The sequence below is a fragment of the Saimiri boliviensis genome, chromosome 2 (genome assembly GCF_048565385.1).
Source record: "Saimiri boliviensis isolate mSaiBol1 chromosome 2, mSaiBol1.pri, whole genome shotgun sequence".
Lineage (NCBI taxonomy): Eukaryota > Metazoa > Chordata > Mammalia > Primates > Cebidae > Saimiri > Saimiri boliviensis.
This window is the reverse complement of record NC_133450.1, coordinates 217,612,529-217,628,896: the sequence shown is the minus strand read 5'-3', so window position 1 is coordinate 217,628,896 and position 16,368 is coordinate 217,612,529. Positions and strand designations below refer to the sequence as shown.

The following is a 16,368-nucleotide window of genomic DNA, read 5'->3' as shown; positions in this document are numbered from 1 at the left end:
TACTCAGGAGGCTGAGGCAGGAGAATTGCCTGAACCCAGGAGGTGGAGGTTGCGGTGAGCCGAGATCGCGCCATTGCACTCCAGCCTGGGTAACAAGAGTGAAACTCCGTCTCAAAAAAAAAAAAAAAAAAAAAAGAATTCCAATATAAAAGAGAAAATACATATTATATTGCTCCTTGACACTGTATCAATGTGTATAATTTTCTTTCATTGGACTACAAAACTTGACTTTTCTCTTCTTTGCCTACCAGGAAACACGAAATTATCCAGAATCATATCCACAACTGCCAAGGGATGAAACAGTGGAGAATCCTCATCTCCAGAAGCACATTTTGGAATTAGCATCCATTCTGGATGTTCGAAACGTGTTCTTTGAGAATACCATTGATGACTATTAAAACAAAAACCCTCTTGTCAAAACAAGTTTTCATTTTCCACAAATTTTAAATGGTGCAGTTTTCTAATGTGATAACAGACACATAGCGGTGTTACTTACTTTTTATTTTTTAATTTAGGGCCACCATTTTAAAAAAAAACTAAGGAAAAAAACATTCACACTTTTAGCGTAACTGTTTTAAAATGCAACCTTTCAGGTCTTTTAAAATCTCAGTCTTGGAATTTTTATTTTTTGATTTTGAGGGATGGATATTTACCTCCAACATCTAATCCTACACTCAAATAGTCACTATTCTCACCCTGAGAAGAGTAAACCATTTATTTTTGTATAATGAGGTAAATCCAACTCTAATACTTGGATAAGTTAAATGTCTGGATTTGAAAATATGTAATGGTTGATAATAATGAAGCTAGCCATGATGGACTACTGAAAATCAAGAACAGAGTCCCTCCATCATATATTTTTTCTCTTTCCAACTTAGCTGGTAGAATAATGTTTCATTCTTTGAAACATGATCAAGCCAGCTTTTTTAAAATCATTTAATTTCTTTCAATACTGTCATAATTTCAGAAATTGGATTGATTTGCATTTGAAAGCTAGATCTTAATTGAGGACTTGAGATGGTAAATATTACTTGGAATGTATGAGTATTGTGTTAGGAAATTTACTTGCATATTTTGTTTTCTTTGTAGTCTTTGAATGCTGGAAATGAAAAAGGAAACAACTTTGAAATATTTCAGCCAAAAAAACATGTCATTGGTTTCATAATGCAATGTCTCCAATAGGAATTCTATTTAAACTCTTGGTTTATGAGATCACATTTAAAGACTGGATTGATATCTGTGGCATAGAGTATAAAGTTTTAATTTTTTGCCTTGTTCAAATTTATGAGACTTCAAAGTCAGAGATGTTTTGAATTTTGGCAAGGATTAACGGGTGTTATGAAACCTAAAATGTAAGTTGATTTTGTATTGACAATTTGGAAATAAGATTTATTAACATTCCCTGTATTTAGTATTTATATTAATGCACAAAATTTTTATTATCTTAAATAAGACTCAGTGTATATTATAAGAATTTTTCTTTTTTGTGTTTTCCTTCCCTGTCATTCCCTTTATAATTTCACAGTCACTAGCTAGGATATCCCCTCCTCCTTTTTGATTACCCAGCATTCAATTTCAGAAATCTGTGAATGAAAGGCATTATACCTAATTTTCTGTACAGGATCACATCTGGCAGTCCCAGGGGAAGTGAGGTGATTGCTTTTGGTATCTTTCTCATGATCCTAGGTAAATTTTGTACTGTAATTTTTGCTTGTTTTGAGACGGAGTCTCGTTCTTGTTGCCCAGGCTGGAGTGCAGTGGCACGATCTTGGCTCACTGCAACCTCTGTCTCCTGGGTTCAAGCAATTCTGCCTCAGCCTCCCTAGTAGTTTGGTTTACAGGCACCCGCCACCACGCCTGGCTAATTTTTGTATTTTTAGTAGAGATGGGGTTTCACCATGTTGGTCAGGCTGGTCTCAAACTCCTGACCTCGTGATCTGCCTGCCTTGGCCTCCCAAAGTGCTGGGATTACAGGCATGAACCACCATGCCCGGCCATTATTTTTAACTTGGTTTTCATTTCTGGCATAGAGACTAATTTAGGTCTAAGTTATTCCCATTCCTGCTCTGATTTGCTGATGTTTTAAATCTGAAGTCCAAAGTTACTGTTTTGGGGTTTGGGGACTTGGTGGGTATTTTGTTTACTTTTTTTTTAAGAGATAGGGTCTTGATCTGTTGCCCCGGCTGGGGTGCAGTGGTATGATTATGGCTTACTGCAGCCTTAAACTCCTGAACTCAGGCAATCCTCCCACCTCCTCCTCCCAGTAGCTGGGACTACAGTCATGCATCACCGTGCCTGGCTAATTTTCTTTAGTTTTTAACTTTTTGTAGAGATGTGGTGTCACTTTGTTGAGCAGGCCAGTCTCAAACTTCTGGGCTCAAGTGATCCTCCTGTCTCAACCTCCCAAAGTGCTAGGATTACAGGTGTGAGCCACTATACCTGGCCTATTTACTTTTTTTTTTTTTTTTTTTTGAGACGGAGTTTCGCTCTTGTTACCCAGGCTGGAGTGCAATGGCGCGATCTCCGCTCACCGCAACCTCCGCCTCCCGGGTTCACGCAATTCTCCTGCCTCAGCCTCCTGAGTAGCGGGGATTACAGGCACGTGCCACCATGCCCAGCTAATTTTTTTGTATTTTTAGTAGAGACGGGGTTTCACCATGTTGACCAGGATGGTCTCGATCTCTCGACCTCGTGATCCACCCGCCTCGGCCTCCCAAAGTGCTGGGATTACAGGCTTGAGCCACCGCGCCCGGCGACTTTTTAAAAATATTTTTGTTTGTTCTTTCAAACAGTATTTCAGAAAGCTTGAGAAAAGTTACCCTGGAAAGAGATTCCTTTGCTAGTGGGTTGTTTTCATTTTCAAGTAAAGACTGCTTTCCCTTTTCTTGAGTGTCTTAACTTCATAGCTTTCCTTTAGTAACAGTGTTCATTGAACTACAGCAATAGACTGTCTTCCATTTTCTGACCTCTTGTTTCAATTCCCCTTAAGTCCTATGCCAGTTATGTTCCTACCAACACAGGGTTTCCTGTCCCTAATGTTTAAAATAGTGTTTACTGTTCTGAGCTTTATCCTCCCCTGTTAAGCATAAAGAACACTGGTCTGAGAACTAGGAGACCTGAGTTCTAGTCCTGGCTTTTCTGGTAACTAGTGTTACGCCCTTTGACAAGTGTCTTCATGTCTCTGCTTGTTAGCACTCTCATCTGTAAAATGAAGAGGTTGGCCCAGGTCTTTTCCAACTCTATGATTCCATAATTTGGACTCTTGTTTCCAAAAGTATTGATTTCCCTACTCCAACCACCAGAAGAACTATTTACCCTGTTTGTAGTGTACACAGTTTCTTTTGTAGGTCATATTTACCTAGATTTTGTTCAAGAAGATCTGGGTCCCACTTAACTGTTTTAGAAACTAGTGCAGAGGGAAACTCTCCTAAAGAAATTAGAGCTTTTATGATTAGAAACATGTTTGTCTAAAAATAAGGGTCTTAAAATTCACAACATTGACCCTTATCATCTTGCCCCTCAAGCTAAGAGTGTAATTCCTTACTGGTGGTTAAAAATCTAAAGTGGACTGAAGTGATCTTGAATCTTCAAGGAGAGAAAAACTGCTGGAAAATGTTATTGTTTAATTGATGCCTTAAAAAAACAATGCATATTAAACCATTATACTTCAGATTTTCTTCTGGGCATTGGGGAAGCAAACAAAATAGACTTAAAAATCCTTGTGTTCATGAAGCTTACATTCCAGTAAGAAGAGTAAGGCAATAAACAAAAGTAATTTATGTTAGAAAATGTTAAGTAAGATGGAAAAGTGTAGATTATGGTAAGATAAATCTTTTGTTTGTTTTCTTAAGAGAAGAACAATGTTTAAAAGAGTGATCAAGCAGGGCATGGTGGCGTACCCCTATTTGTCCCATAACCTGGCAGGCTGAGGTGGGAGGATCACTTAAGCCCAGGAGTTTGAGGCTGCCATGAGCTGTGATAGTGACACTGCACTCCCCCCTGGGTGACAAAGCAAGACGTCGTCTCTGGAAAAAAAGAAAAGAAAAAAAACAGAGTGATGATCAGGACAGGCTTCATTAGGAGGGTCACATTTGCATGGATACCTTATTTGTCTTTTCTGTCTTTACTTTTGTTTTGTTTTGTTTTTTTGAGACAGAGTTTTGCTATCGCTGCCCAGGCTAGAGTGCAATGGTGTGATCTCAGCTCACTGCAACCTCCACCTCCAGAGTTCAAGCAATTTTCCTACCTCAGGCTCCTGAGTAGCTAGGATTACAGGCATGTACTACCACGCCTGGCTAATTTTGTATTTTTAGTAGAGATGGGATTTCTCCATGTTGGTCAGGCTGGTCTTGAACTCCTGACCTCAGGTGATCCACCCGTCTCAGCCTCCCAAAGTGCTGGGATTACAGGCATGAGCCACTGTGCCTGGCCTTCTTTCTTTACTTTTTATCATGAAAGTGTTAAACATACAGGGTTTTGGGTTTTTTTGTTTGTTTTTTGAGATGGAGTTTCGCTCTTGTTACTCAGGCTGGAGTGCGGTGGCGGGATCTCGGCTCACTGTGACCTCTGCCTCCTGGTTTCCGTGCTTCTCCTGCCTCAGCCTCCCCAGTATCTGGGATTACAGGCATGCACCACTAAGCCCGGCTAATTTTGTATTTTTGGTAGAGATGGGGATCTCACTATGTTGGTCAGGTTGGTCTCAAACTCCTGACCTCAGGTGATCCACCTGCCTTAGCCTCCCAAAGTGCTGGGATTACAGGCATGAGCCACCGCACCTGGCCTAAACCTACACCTTTAAAAACCCTCCTTGTACCTCACCCAGCTTCTGTATTTTAAGGTATTACTTTAATCAAGGAAGAAGAATTATGTTAAAGGAAAATTGCCCAATGGGCTTGAGCTAATACTGGCAAAGAATTTCATTTTTTTAAAAATGCATACAGGCTGGGCACAGTGGCTCATGCCTATAATCCCAGCACTTTGGAAGGCCAAGGCTGGCGGATCATGAGGTCAGGAATTCGAGACCAGCCTGGCCAATATGGTGAAACTCTGTCTGTACTAGAAATACAAAAATTAGCCAGGTGTGGTGGCATGCACCTGTAGTCCCAGTCTTCAGGAGGCTGAAGCAGAAGAATTGCTTGAACCTGGGAGGCAGAGGTTGCAGTGAGCTGAGATCACACCACTGCACCCCAGCCTGGGCAACAGAGTGAGACTTGGTCTCAAAAAAACAAAACAAAACAAAAAAAAGCATACCACCTGCCCTTTATAAATGCAAAAAATTTAAGCCCTATATTAGAATTCATAAAAATTTAAATATTGGAACTAGGAACAGAGCAAAGCAAAGGGAAAAAACACTTTGTTTTCAAATTGCACAAATTCTCCCTGGAGATTCTGATACAATCTCTCATCTCTATTAAGTCTCACTGTAAAAAACATAGAAAGCCTAAGACTATAAGACGTCAGTTATATACAAAACAAAATGAAGCACAATGGAATTTTCTCTTTCTTTATATTTCTGAAGTCAGTAAAGCAACTATCTTCTCTGTTTTACAGAAGAGAACAGAGACCCAAAAAGCTATTCATAGTAACGGAACTAGAACTAAAACTCAGATCTCTTCATCTCAGCCCAGTCTTTTCAGTAGCTCAGACTACTTTCTATAATGAACAAAAAAGAATAATTGGAGATTTGTATTTTGGCACAAGACAGCATCACATTTTTATTAATTATAAAAATCTGTGAGTCTGACATTTTATCTTTTATTCTAAACAAGATGTATTCTTCGTATGCATGTGTGTGTCTCCTAGAAAGTGGTGCTCTCAAACCTCTCAAAGCACAGAATTTATTGTTCCCTCTTTATTTTTACCAAATTGAAGTGTTTAAGGATTTCAGAAGCAAAGTGCAATCCACTTGTGGCTGGAGTTTTGCTGATACAGGATTCGGTTAGTTCCCTTCCCTCCAACTTCTGGCTACTGCCCTTTATTTCCTTTGTGCAATAGAATTCCCTGAAACAGATTAGGTGGTAATTGTACTGAATTTAGTCAGGATAATGGGAAAAGCGACAAATTACATTTATGTATTAGATATTACGGAGCTTTCTTTAGCACTCTCCTCCAAGTTTAATCTCTGACGTGTGATTTAGTAACTTTCTGTCTCTGAAAAGCAGTTTGGACCCAGTTGAAAAATCTTAGTTATTTATGGAGACTTGTAATCAGCCTGATATACGGAGAACATTCTGGACTGGAAATATAGTCAGGCACCAAGGTCTGCTAACTTGGCCATTGTCATTGATTCAAAACCACCTCCCCACCCTGAGTGAGTATAAGATTTGATATGAATCTGAATGCTATGAGTCTTCTGGTGATATTTTGAGTGTATATGTTCCTGTGTGTGTTTGGAAAGCATAGAAGGTATTTAGCTTGAGGGCTTTTTTGTTGACCTTATTTATTTGAAAGTCTTATTTTGTTTGTAATGGCATATGTATATTTTTGTGATGCTACATGCAATCTGTATACTTTTTGTATATATGTGTACATATTTGTAAATATATTGATATGCAGTGATACAGTATGTGTATATTATGTACCCATACCCATTGTGGGCTGAATTTATTTAAGTTCTGTGAGGACATCCTAGTGGCATTGTTCATGCTGCTGTAATTAGGTTGTGGCTGTATCTCATTCATGAGCCTCTATTTTGAGGGGCTTGTGTTTGGATAAAATGAGCTAATTTGGAATTGAAACAGAAAGCTGGATATTCTTAGCTTTAAAATCACTTGCAGATTTTTATTTAAGCTGATGATAAATTAGTGATATAAACCTGAAAAACCTAAGTATGTGAAACTGAGACACCAGCAGATTCTTAAGCTGTATTAGTCCTTTATTTTCTTGATCCACATTTGAGTATTATTACTCAGTAGTAAATTATTTACATTGGGACTTAATCAAGAGGCTGTGGGAAAAAAAACTGCTTTGATCACATTTAAAAATAGGAAAATGTCCATTAAATAGAGGAAATATATTCCCAGTTTTCATTTTTATGCCTCATACTGAATTTTGATTTTGCAACAATTTTTTTTCATTGGTGTGCCTCGTTTTATATGTGTCTCTGTGAGGCAGAAAAGGGGGCATTAGCTAAGGGACGGCCTAACCTAAGTAGGATAGGATTTAACGAGGAACAGGAGGTTGTTAATTTGTATATTTGCAGCAGCTATGATTAATTTAGTCCTGTCTTGGCATTTCCGGCTACAGATTTTTTCTTATTGAACTTGCATATCAAAGGTGAGTAGGCTCATCTGAGAAAATGCTTCCAGTGAATAAAATGCCTCCCGTTGTATTGCTGTGTCTCTATGAGACCACTTGTGTTCTGCAAGTTGATGATATATTCACACATGAAGCAGAGTTTTTAATATTAGATGCATGGTGTGCTATAAAAATCTGGGCCTTCAAACCTCTCCCAAGGATGATAAGGTTGGGGAGGATAAGAGTATAGTAAATGTGTGCAGTGCCAATTTGTGAACCTATAGAATGTTGCCAAGTATCAATGTTTGGTTACACCTGTCTTCAGTTGACATATTTATCTGCATGAAAGAGTGTAGGAGAAGTTTAATATACACTTAAATATATTCCCTGCAGAAATTAAGTAGAGGTTATTTTTGCATGATAAAATGTAACTGCAAAGCAATTTTTTATACCAATATTCTTTGGAAGATTAAATCTATCTGATCCAATATTAAATTATCTTAAGAGAAATTATCTCAGGAGTCAGTTTTACCACCCCAAAAATGTTACATTTGCTGATTAATTGTATTTTATAAAACAGCCAACTATTCATAACACTTTTCAATTACAGTATTAAATTTAGAAATAATTATAATAGCATTTTTCTTGAATAATTATTAAAATTTGGTAATTTATTTCTGAAAAATCAGTAAAAACATCCATAGGATCTGGTACTCTGTTGTGTGAATAACCAAATCATTGTTTTGCACTGGAAAGTAGTAGAGCAGATATTATAGATATTATACCATTTAAAATTCATGCAACGGACTCAGGCTCCTTGTGGATATTGAGGACAGTAGTAATAATCAAAAGTAGAAAAGACTGACATTGTGAATGTAACCTCTGGCCCTGACCATTGTAAAGCCAGTCACTTTGTGATTGAATAAGGTAACACTTGCTTAGAAAACCCAGCCCTTTCCCCGAGTCTCCTGCACTCTTATACATTGATACTTTATACCTATTTGTGCTGTACCTCTCAGTCGTTCCTGGATAATGGGACCACTTAAAAAAAAGTGATTCGGCCGGGCGCGGTGGCTCAAGCTTGTAATCCCAGCACTTTGGGAGGCCGAGGCGGGTGGATCACGAGGTCAAGAGATGGAGACCATCCCGGTCAACATGGTGAAACCCCGTCTCTACTAAAAATACAAAAAAATTAGCTGGGCATGGTGGCGCGTGCCTGTAATCCCAGCTACTCAGGAGGCTGAGGTAGGAGAATTGCCTGAACCCAGGAGGCGGAGGTTGCGGTGAGCCGAGATCGCGCCATTGCACTCCAGCCTGGGTAACAAGAGCGAAACTCCGTCTCAAAAAAAAAAAAAAAAAAAAAAAAAGTGATTCATTTTCCTCAAACTAGAATCTCAAACCCAGTATTACACTGTGTTCCAGCTTCATTGAGTTTTGAACAAAAAGACCTAAGCATGCCTTGTGGTTAAGGAAAAATAATTGAAGTGTGAATGGAATCAATCACCTATTGATGTGAAGGGTGTCAGGATGATGTAGGGGGATATGCCTTTAATTGGGTAACAATAACTGTATTAAGTATAATTAATTTGTTGGTGCCATAGAAATATTTCCTTTGGAATTATGAAAATATGAAATGTTTTTTAAACTAAAATTGGTATTTTTCACTTGTTAGTTTAGTGTAATACTGACTTTTGAGGATAATTCCAATTTTACATAACATCATTATTTAATCACCTATGGAGGCACCATTCTTCATTTTAAAACATTTTTGTTAATTTATTTTGTAGTTTTAAAAATTATTTATATTTTTATTTTTTTGAGACGGAGCTTTGCTCTTGTTGCCCAGGCTGGAGTGCAATGGTGCAAACTCAGCTTACTGCAACCTCCACCTCCTGGGTTCAAGAGATTCTCCTGCCTCAGCCTCCCAAGTAGCTGGGATTATAGGCATTTGCCACCATGACCAGCTAATTTTGTATTTTTAGTAGAGATGGGGTTTCACCAAGTTGGTCAGGCTGGTTTCGAACTCCTGATGTCAAGTCATCCACCTGCCTCGGCTTCCCAGAGTGCTGGGATTACAGGTGTGAGCCACTATGCCTGGCCTAAAAAAATTATTTTTAAAATAGTTACCAGACTACTCTAAGCAGTGTGATTTTTTAAACATACTTGGATGGTAGACTCAGAGTTGTTTTTTTTTTAATAGTTTTAAGTACATTATATTAAAACTACAAACTCACTTATTCCAGCCTAAATTTTGTCATAGAACAGACTGTAAATTGGGAATCAATTTCCTATTTTGGTGCACAGTTCCAGTCTATCTACTAAGACAATCATCTTTTTAGGTGTAATATTGTTTATTAAGACATAGGTAATTTCAGGTTTTACACTTTTCTCACAGGCTTATGGAATGAAAGCTAATAGGCTGAGGTATATCACTTTCAGAATGAAATAGGGAATTGTGGCCAGCCTTCTTAAAGGTTTGCAGTAAATGATACTTAAATGTTTGTTATATCACTTATTTTCTCTTTTGAAGCTGTTGTAAATGTCTGCTTCACCATGACTGAAAATTGAGATTTGTAAACATTACAATTTGACCCATAAATTTTCTCAAACATGAAATCAGTATGAGTAAGCATAATTTGAAATGATCATATATGATAATTCCAAGAGTAAATACTTCCAAACCATAGAGGGATAAACACTGTATTTTTAAAAATATTGTTCCCACCCTTCTTTGCATGCTATTAATTACTTTTCCCCTAAATTAAAAGTATGTATTCTGGTATATTAAAAATCTGCAGAAAAAATTTGCTTAAAGTGTTTTAGCACAATAAAAATTTTTATTACTCAGGAGTTCGAAACCAACCTGGGCAACATGGTAAAACCCCGTCTCTACTAAAATACAAAAAAAAAATCAGCCAGGCATGGTGGCGGGCACATGTAATCCCAGCTATTTGGGAGGCTGAGGAAGGAGAATCACTTGAACCCTTAAGACATAGGTTGCAGTGAGCCAAGATTGTGCCATTGCATTCCAGCCTGGGTGACAGAGTGAGACTGTCTCAAAAAAAAAAAAAAGAAAGAAAAAATAACTTTTATTAGTTTCCTGAAGATGTTCTTTTTTAAACTCTTGTTTATTATATCATTAAAAAGACCTTCTAATGGTTCAGTACAGTGCATTCCTTTTGCAACATAGATCGTATGGCTAGTTCTCCAACTGTTTTTTTTTTGCTTGTTTTTAATAAACCTTGCTGTTCAACAATCAGAGAAACCTTTATTTTGGAGGATTCTTCCAGCTGAGATAGAAATGTCTTAGACAATAGGAAAGGCAGATACAAAGTCCTAACATTTTTATAGTAGAGTTTACAAGTGAAAAATTTATCCACATAGGTTATCTTCATTGTGTAGCACCAGTATAAATAGTGGTTTCATTAATCATTGAATCAGATGAAGCAGTTTTAAATAACTTTTTACTTTGTGCTAAGGATTATTGTAATTTCAGGCCACTTTACTTTTTCTGAGCAGTTTCCATTGTAAGGTTGAATTTCCCTTTTTTAAATTCAGATAATCACTAAAGGTTAAGATAATCAAATAGGAGTTAAAATAAGTTATGTTTGATCTTTTTCCCTTGAAAATAATAGTGAATTTATTGTCTACATTATGATTATTAGGCAGAAATGCACTTGTTTAAATCATAGCAGTAATTACATTTGGAGGATATAATTACTCGAATTTCTAGTGGTGTGAAATACTCTTTTAAAAAAATTGTGCTTGTCTGTAACTGAAATGTTATAGAGTTGTAACACTATAGGGATTATAGAGTTATATTTATTAGCTCTCCTCAAGAGACTGAAGCACAATATTTTTCATGTAACAATTCTTATCCAAGTGCTGCTAATCTGTTGTGCAAATAATGAAGCTATTTGGTTGCCTATTTAGCTATTCACAAATCACTGTAATCTTTGAAACAATCTTGTTGTTTATTTGTATTAATATTTGGATATTGTGAGTTAATACTTTAGGAAAAAATCCATCAACTCAGCCCTGTTAGCAAAACTGTTTGGATTCATTAGTTTTTATATGTGTTAACAGTAGGATAAATTTTGAAGGGGCTATTTACTACCAATGACTAAGGGGAAAAATTATATTGTTACTATCATTTGACTTGAACATTTGTGGTATTGTAAAAGTCTTGTCAGTTGTGTTCTAAATTGCTTAAGCCATACAAAAACAGGATGTTTTTTGTTCCTTTCCAGCAGCCTTTTTCTTCTTTGTCTGTTATGGTTAATACTCCATAGATTTTAGAAATTGAGAAGTTCTTGAAATATTTTATTTTCTTGAGTTCATCACTTTTGACTCTTGTATGTGATTTGTCATAAAAGATAGCCTTTCACTACTTCACTAAATGAATTTCAGAGTAAACACTGTGATTCTGCAGAGCTGATTCCGTAGGATTTCCAATGTTTTCTCCTGTTACTCAGTGCCTACCACCTTGAGGGCACATTAATGCTAGAGGATGAAAACTGAAACGCTGTTTTGATGTTTATTGAGTAACGAGATTAGAGATTATTTGACTGATAAATGTTCTCTAGGAATGTGACTACATTCATCAGGTGTGAACTCTTGTACATGAATTTTGTATCTTGAATCCACATATATATTAAGTGTATCATCAATATAAAAATAAACATTATTTGCTTAAGGTTTTGGGTACTTTTTTTGGTATTGACAGTTTAGGGTTTGCTTCATTCAGTTATCTCAGAGGCTTTGAACTATCTTGGGGTTGTAGATTGGATGCTTGTTAGTTTGTAAATGTCTGAATCCTGGTTTTGGTTTTTCCTTGCCCTGCTCCTGGTCAGAACGGGAACAAGCGAAGGTAGGGGCTGTTGAAGAACTGAGTGGAATCTACTTACTCTTGGGCTGGTGTTGAGTCTGGGGATGGAACCAGAGTTCCTTAGGTGGCATGGGTGCGGTGGCATTGAGTTCAGGGACCTGACTTAGGCTACTGATATGACTGTGACTTTTTGAGACAGAGTTTCGCTCTTGTTGCCCACGCTGGAGTGCAATGGCGTGATCTTGACTCACTGCAACGTCCACCTCCCGGGTTCAAGCGATTCTCTCCTACCTCAGACTCCCAAGTAGCTAGGATTACAGGCATGCGCCACCACGTCTGGCTAATTTTGTATTTTTAGTAGAGACGGGGTTTCACCATGTTGGTAAGGCTGGTCTGAACTGACCTCGGGTGATTCACCCGCCTCGGCCTCCCAAAGTGCTGGGATTACTTACAGGCGCGAGCCACCGCACCCCCGCCTGGACTTAGAACATGGCAGTTTTTCCTCTTCTGTATTTTTTCTTTTCCTACTGCGTGCATGATTGCTATTTATTTAAAGAGACGGAGTCTCGCCACGGTACCCAGGCTGGTCTCGAACCCCTGGGCTCAAGACATCCTCTCACCTCGATCTTCCAAGTAGCTAGGACCACGGGGGCGCGCGCCGGGCACTTTTGATGCTTTGAACCTATAAGGAGAAAGGAGACGGCCCAGCAGCGGATGGTGAAGCTAATCTAATACAGTGAGCTGCCACCAGCGTTAAGTGCATTACAGAATAAGAAAGTGGTTCTGTTGGACGTTATGTACTGGGATGCGACATAAAACGCATCATCTACAGTAGACGACAGGTGCCAAAGTGTAAAAACTGGTCCCAAGGTCTAAGGTGCCAGAACTTGTTTCTGGAGCTACCGGCTTCTGAGTGAAGATGGAAACGCAGACTTCCCAGGTGACACAGTGGCAAGGCGGCTGGCTGCCTAGGGTGCGGCGGGACCGGGCCGGGTTTGTAGCCAGCACAGCACGGCCGGGCCTGCGGCAAGGACTGGGTTCTTTTACCTTTTAACATGAAACCCCTCCCACTTAACCTCGCTCCTCACACGCCTCGGTTAAAAAAGAAAAAGACCAAGAGAGGCCTAGGAGACCCAGTCATCGTCTGCGGCACTGGCCGCTTGCTGACGTGGCGAACCGGGCTGAGGGAGCGTCCGGCTGGGTATCCGCGCCCTCCATCCGTTCCGGCCCAACCGCCGCCCAGAGACTGGAACTGTAGCCACCGAGGCCTCTCCCGGGCGCATGCGCCCGTCGAACCAACCCTGCGTGCAGTCATTTCCGGCGCGCTGGGAGACGTGCGGTTCCGGGTCACTGCTCAACTCGCCGGCCGGGCGGTGGGGGCTGGTGACGCGGGCCGGGGCTCGTGAGGGGCCCCGGAGGCGGGGCTTTGCCGGCTGCCCACAGAGCGGCAGGTGCGCGGGCCGGGACTCCGGGAATGCGAACAGGCCCCCCCCCTCATTCTCCCGGTGGCCTCGGTCTGTCCTCACAGCGGCCCGGTCGGGGTTGCCCAAGCCCCAAGGAGAGGGGGCGGCACCGGGGTGCTGAAAGGGTGAGAGTGGGGGCGGAGGCGGGCTGCCCCGGCCTGGGAGTCTGGAGCCTAGGGTTCCGGGATTCCTCCCTGCGCGACCTTGGACAAGTCGCTTCTCCTCCTTGGGGCTCAGTTTCCCTGCTGTCAAATGGGAGAGATATTGGATCCTTCCTTTCTTTGACAGTCCAAGCACGGGCGGGGCTGGAGGGAGCCTGAGGGACTGAGATCCGAACTGCCTTGGAAGCACCTGCCTGCCTCCCTGGGCGTTAGGCATCTGTGTTTACCCAACTTTGCCTTGCCTTTTCTCAGTGCACATCCGTGACCAGACAGCCCAGGGTCTGGCCAGATAAACTGTGTAAGTGTAGGAATCAACCGAGAAATAAATACTGGCCCAAGGAAAACTTAACCTCATTCAAATTGTTTTGCTCAGGGCTCCTAGAGAGAAGTGAATTTAGCCACCCACTGCTGTGATTAATTCTGTTCTATGCGCTTGTAAGTGAAGCTCTTAGATAAATAACAAATTCGTAGGATATCAGGGTTAGGGAGGGTAACCCATTGAGAGTTGTGATAGTGACAGGTTTTCTTACTCCCTTTAATCCTTTTTCCATCCCTCCTCTTCCTTCACTTCTTCCCTTCATCCCCACCTAACATTTCGGCCATACACTTGAAATATCCAATGCTTTTTATCTTTGTCTTCATGCAGGACAGAATGCTTTGACTTCCAAGCTGTTTTAAATCTAGTAGATAAGTCAGGTGAGTAAGTGGTTTACAGACATTGAAAGTAAAGTTTCTGAAGAATTGTACAGACTTAATGGATGATCTCAAGTGGTAAGATGCCATTTGTGTATCTCAGAGCAGAGCTTAGGTATCCTCCGCAAAACATGGCAAATTAAGGTTTGAACCAGAATATTAGTGTTTTATACAACATTGGGAGGAAAAGATTTTTGAATCTTACTTTGAATATCCTGTCAAACATTCTGAAGAAAAGAAACTGTGATTGGAGGCAATTTTATCAAATTGAAAACCACACATTATCTCCAGAAAGTGTTTAAGGATATCAGATACCTTATACCATATGCTTGTCTAGCTTGTCTTCTTTTTTCTGTTACCAGCTTTTTCTGTTGGACAGTTGACTGCAAACCATCCTGAAACAGTAGAATATTAGACCTTTTACATATTGAATTACGTATTGAATGTTAAATTACATATGAATTAAATTACATATGTTTTGTCTTCAACTTAAAAGAACACTGAACTGTAGTTAAGCTTATTGGAGGAAGGATTTGAAATCATTAAGTCATGAATATGTGATGTTGATGTCTGCTCTGAGAAATTTTACCAAATATGTCATATGTCATAGCCAATATGGTATAATTAAAAAAATAATTGGTAGAGATTTGTGAATCAGAGTCCTCTGTTCAAATACCAGCCCTGCCACTTAGCCACACAATCTTTGGCAGATTACTTCATCTCCTTGAGACTGAATTTCTTCATCTGTATATGCATATGAAGTACCTGAGTGCTTTTTAAATGTTTGGTAATTGTGTTTATACAAATACATGTAAGTTATGAAACTTAATTTTGAAATCTAAAGCGTAACATAACTCAGATGTGAAGTCTTTCCAGTGTTTAACTTTGAACTGTCTCTTTCATTTGATTTATAGTTCCTGTGTTGCCATAAGCCCTTGGCCCATATTTGAGTGGGAATGCAGCTAGCTTGGATGTCTGAAACTTTGTAGGCTCTTGTGTCTGAATCCTGATCACAGACACCGGGACTACCTAGAGCTCTTTATCTGTGCGGGATAACCACACAGCAAACATGTTTGCAAAACTGAAGAAGAAAATTGCAGAAGAGACTGCTGTTGCTCAGAGGCCAGGAGGTGCTACTAGGATCCCACGGTCTGTGAGCAAGGAATCAGTTGCCTCAATGGGAGCTGACTCAGGAGATGACTTTGTAAGTATCTTTACTTAAGAAATAAAGATGGCCAGATGTGGTGGCTCACACCTATAATCCCAGCACTTTGGGAAGCTAAGGCGGGCGGATCACCAGGTCAGGAGGTCGAGACCATCCTGGCCAACATGATGAAACCTGTCTCTACTAAAAATACAAAAATTAGCTGGGCGTGGTGGTGCACACCTGTAGTTCCAGCTACTCGGGAGGCTGAGGCAAGAGAATCACTTGAACCCAGGAGGCAGAGGTTGCAGTGAGCCAAGATTGTGCCACTGCACTCCAGCCTGGTGGCAGAGTGAGAGACTGTCTCAAAATAAATATAAATAAATAAATAAATAAATAAAAGATACTTTTGCAGGGAATTCTTCCAATAAATATTTTAAATTGCATGATTATTTCATACTTTCATGGTTTATAGCTGTATAAGAGCTTGCACATCTGATTCTTCTTACTCTGAGGTAGCTTTTTGTTAATGTTTGGTTTGTAAATGTTAGGTACTCTATTTTTTTTTCTTTATTTTTCTGTGAGTTCCTCTCCATATTCTCTCCAGTGTCCTCTTGTACTGTTTTTCCATCTATATACCTTGTGCATCTTCTTTTGCATTTTATTTCTGGGCCGGCTTTCTTTGCAGACATATATACTTATTTAACATTAAAATGTCTGGGCCTGTTGTCTTTGCACACATACATACTTATTTAACAAGTAAGTCATTACGGCTTAACAAGGTCTCTGAGTTGTGTTATGTGGTTTGTCAGAGTGCATTGTTGTATTGGGAAGGTTGATGGA

The 16,368-nt window shown here is 39.7% G+C and overlaps 2 protein-coding genes across 9 annotated transcripts in view; both read left to right on the top strand.

Moving 5' to 3' along the window:
- Positions 1 to 11,932, top strand: part of SCAI (suppressor of cancer cell invasion) — a 198,912-nt gene extending 186,980 nt beyond the window's left edge. For all 4 annotated transcript variants that reach the window (XM_074395333.1, XM_074395332.1, XM_010351368.3 and 1 more), the window contains one exon: positions 252 to 11,932. In XM_074395333.1, coding sequence (XP_074251434.1) covers positions 252 to 398 — 147 coding nt within the window. In that variant the 3' untranslated portion in view covers positions 399 to 11,932. The remainder of the gene's footprint in view (positions 1 to 251) is intronic.
- A 1,472-nt stretch (positions 11,933 to 13,404) lies between these two features.
- The window catches only part of GOLGA1 (golgin A1), a 70,902-nt gene continuing 67,938 nt past the window's right edge, over positions 13,405 to 16,368 (top strand). For 3 of the 5 annotated variants that reach the window (XM_074395331.1, XM_074395330.1, XM_010351370.3), the window contains exons 1-3: positions 13,522 to 13,652; positions 14,335 to 14,384; positions 15,296 to 15,585. In XM_074395331.1, coding sequence (XP_074251432.1) covers positions 15,451 to 15,585 — 135 coding nt within the window. In that variant the 5' untranslated portion in view covers positions 13,522 to 13,652; positions 14,335 to 14,384; positions 15,296 to 15,450. The other 2 variants (XM_003940631.3, XM_074395329.1) reach the window with 2 other exon arrangements.